The sequence below is a fragment of the Aplidium turbinatum genome, chromosome 1, assembly GCF_918807975.1.
Source record: "Aplidium turbinatum chromosome 1, kaAplTurb1.1, whole genome shotgun sequence".
NCBI classification, from domain to species: Eukaryota; Metazoa; Chordata; class Ascidiacea; order Aplousobranchia; family Polyclinidae; genus Aplidium; species Aplidium turbinatum.
The window spans coordinates 12645086-12647817 of record NC_137472.1 but is presented as its reverse complement, the minus strand read 5'-3'; the positions used below and the strand labels follow the sequence as shown (position 1 = coordinate 12647817).

At 34.8% G+C, this 2732-nt stretch overlaps 1 protein-coding gene across 1 annotated transcript; it reads left to right on the top strand.

Annotated features, from left to right (window-relative positions):
• The first annotated feature begins 429 nt into the window (after window positions 1-429).
• LOC145769943 (large ribosomal subunit protein eL28-like) lies at window positions 430-2405 on the top strand. The gene is made up of 3 exons (XM_082581500.1): window positions 430-588; window positions 1188-1276; window positions 2202-2405. Exons 1-3 carry the CDS (start codon window positions 473-475, stop codon window positions 2378-2380), a joined length of 384 nt encoding a protein of 127 aa, XP_082437626.1. The 5' UTR covers window positions 430-472; the 3' UTR covers window positions 2381-2405.
• The last annotated feature ends 327 nt before the right edge of the window (window positions 2406-2732 follow it).

Below are 2732 nucleotides of genomic sequence, written 5' to 3'. Positions count from 1 at the left end.
AGTCACTGCGGGTCAAAATTTAGTTTAATAAAAAAGCTTCCGGGTAGTATCGAAGTCATTCCCTCGGGAACACCAGCCTGAGAAATATCGTACGTGCCACTGATCCAGTTGAATATAATTGTTGAATTTAGAACTTATATTGTATAGACACGTTTTTTCTCTCGTCTTTTGCTTTGAAAGAGAATGTGAAAGACAGATTACCTCATGACCAGTCTAATAGTGTTTTAGATTAAAAGACCGGAGCCAGTCAAATAGCCACTGCCTTTAAGAATACCGGAACTTTAAAGCCAGCAGATTGTTTATCTGGCAAGGAAGCATTTATCTTTGATAACGCTGAATTGCAACAAGAAAACACTGGTCAACACAATTTTTATGGGTTTCAACCTTAAAAAATTTTGTTGTTTTTGTGTTACAAGTTTAGTAAAATCATTGACAGTTACTGAGCATTCTGTTTTGTAGGACAAGTAGCATCATGTCTTCAGATGTACAGTGGATGGTTTTGAAAAATAACTCTTGCTTTTTGTTGAAGCGCAACAAAGCTTGCTTCAGCAAAGAGCCAAATAATCTGAAAAACAAAAATTCTTTCAAGTAAGTTTTTATGTAAACTTTCTATTTTAAAATTACCAAAAGTTTGTATGCTAGCCTAATATATACTGTCCTTTCATTATGCACTTATCAACGTGATACTATAAAATGGTATGTTTATGTAAAAAAACTACATATTCTCCTCGTGTTTTGATAATTTTATTGCTGTGAGACTGCGTTTTCAAACATCGAAACATGTTTTTATCAAGAACAAGGTTTGTGGTTTGATCCACACTTGCACCAGTTTTTTCGCACTCTTTGAAACAAAACTATTCATCTGTGTTATTGAGAAATGTTGAATTATACCATTGATTCGGTGAAACCAGACTCAGCAAATTTTTGAACTTTGCTAAAACCATATGAGTATTGAGTAGCCCTGACCAATTGAACTAAATTCGTCATTGACAGTTTACTTTCGGCACTACATTTTTTGGTTGTAAATGTTTGAATTAATAGCCTTGGTTTGTTGTTTCACCGAAAAAGGTACATAAACTTTTTCAGATACCAAATTTGAAAACACAGCTGTAATAGTTTTCGGAAAATTTAACATATAAAAGTGTATTTTTATTTTGGTTCAAATATCTAAGCGTTTTTTGTTTTAGATTTAATGGACTGATCCATGAAAAGACAATCGGCATTGAAGCCGAACCCAATGGAAAGGGTGTTGTTATGGTCACAAAGAAAAAGGAAGGTGAGTAAAATTGCTTGAAAATGTGTAAAAGATGATGGTCGTGAGATTAATTTTGTAAAAATTAAAGTGCATTTATACATCTATATCAAATATAGTTATTACTATCTGAAGCATCCTAGTATTGAGCACTTTTTATACTCCTATTGAGCACTCTGAATGCTCCTAGCATTGAGCACTGTTTGTAGTATTAATAGTTTTCATTGTTTTTATGTATCAAATATAGTTATTACGTAAGAACTATACGTAACTAATAATTATCATCGGTCATGCCTGAATAAGGCGTCGGCTACCGTGAGTCCACAACGATTTTCCATAGTTCTTACTAAGTTTACAAAATCTTGGTTTGTATCATTGCCGAATGGTCAATTCCGCGTTTGCGCTAGACATGCCCGATAAACAATATTTGATGTATTTTGCTCTGCTTGGCATTGCACTTTTTGTAGTATTTATAGTAAACATACGAATACGATATACATTGTATATCGGACAAAAACCTCGAATTGTGTAATTTTCTAATTTTACAATGTACTATCAGTTTTTCTTAGTGTGCTTTGTTTTCAAAAATAATGGAAATAGTTTTATGGCAGCCAATGCTCGGTTGATGCGTTTCAAAAGCAAGTTTATTTTTTTCAAACCTTGAACCACTTGTTTCATCATGTTGCAATCTTTTTTTCATTCATAAGGGTTGATTAGTTTTTGAATGTTTATCCTCGGACTGACAAAGCCTTGATTGGTTATTCCTGGTAGTTTCGCATCCTTGTAGAGGCTTTTGACACATGGCCGGTTACCGAGGTTGGCAGAGTGAAGTTTTTCCTATTGTTGTAGTGTTGTTGCCAGGGAATTACCAGGTTTTGTGTTTCTCCATGAACTCAGCTGTTACGTTCAAAACCCGAACATTTTGAATATGTGTTTATTTCTATTTTAGGCCAAAACAAACCAAAGCAGATGTACAACCGCGTTACCATGACGAAAGGAGGAAGAAGGACCCTCAATTCCATCCGAAACGTTATTTTGAAGAACAAGTACCGAAAAGATTTGAAAATGACGGCCCTGCGTAGAGCAAGCGCCATCTTGAAAAGCCAAAAGGCTCCCAAACAAAAGTAGAAAATAATAAAATTTTAAAATGAAATTTGTCGTTTTTTTATCTATCAAAAGGCGAAGTTTGGTTTCGGCATGGAAGTTGACATAAAAGAGAGCATCATTAGGGTGTTTCATTTTTTTAACCATTTTTGAGATTCAAAATGCCTGGGGTCCCATCTGGTGGTACTAGTTTATACCCCAAGTACCACCACATGGGACCCCAGGCATTTTGAATTCCAAAAATGGTGAAAAAAATGCGATACGGTAGTGTGAATTGGAGCCTGTGTATAATAATGTTCAATCAATCGACTTGTCCTTGGACAGTGGTTCCCAACTCGTTTTTAAGGCGACCCATTTAAAAAAAATCAGTTCGGTA

Excerpts from the sequence above, each read along its gene's own strand:
- LOC145769943 (XM_082581500.1), top strand. The coding sequence starts at position 473 with ATGTCTTCAGATGTACAGTGGATGGTTTTGAAAAATAACTCTTGCTTT. Across the intron at positions 589-1,187 it reads AAAAACAAAAATTCTTTCAA|ATTTAATGGACTGATCCATG; the intron begins GTAAGTTTTTAT and ends TTTTTGTTTTAG. Across the intron at positions 1,277-2,201 it reads GGTCACAAAGAAAAAGGAAG|GCCAAAACAAACCAAAGCAG; the intron begins GTGAGTAAAATT and ends TTTCTATTTTAG.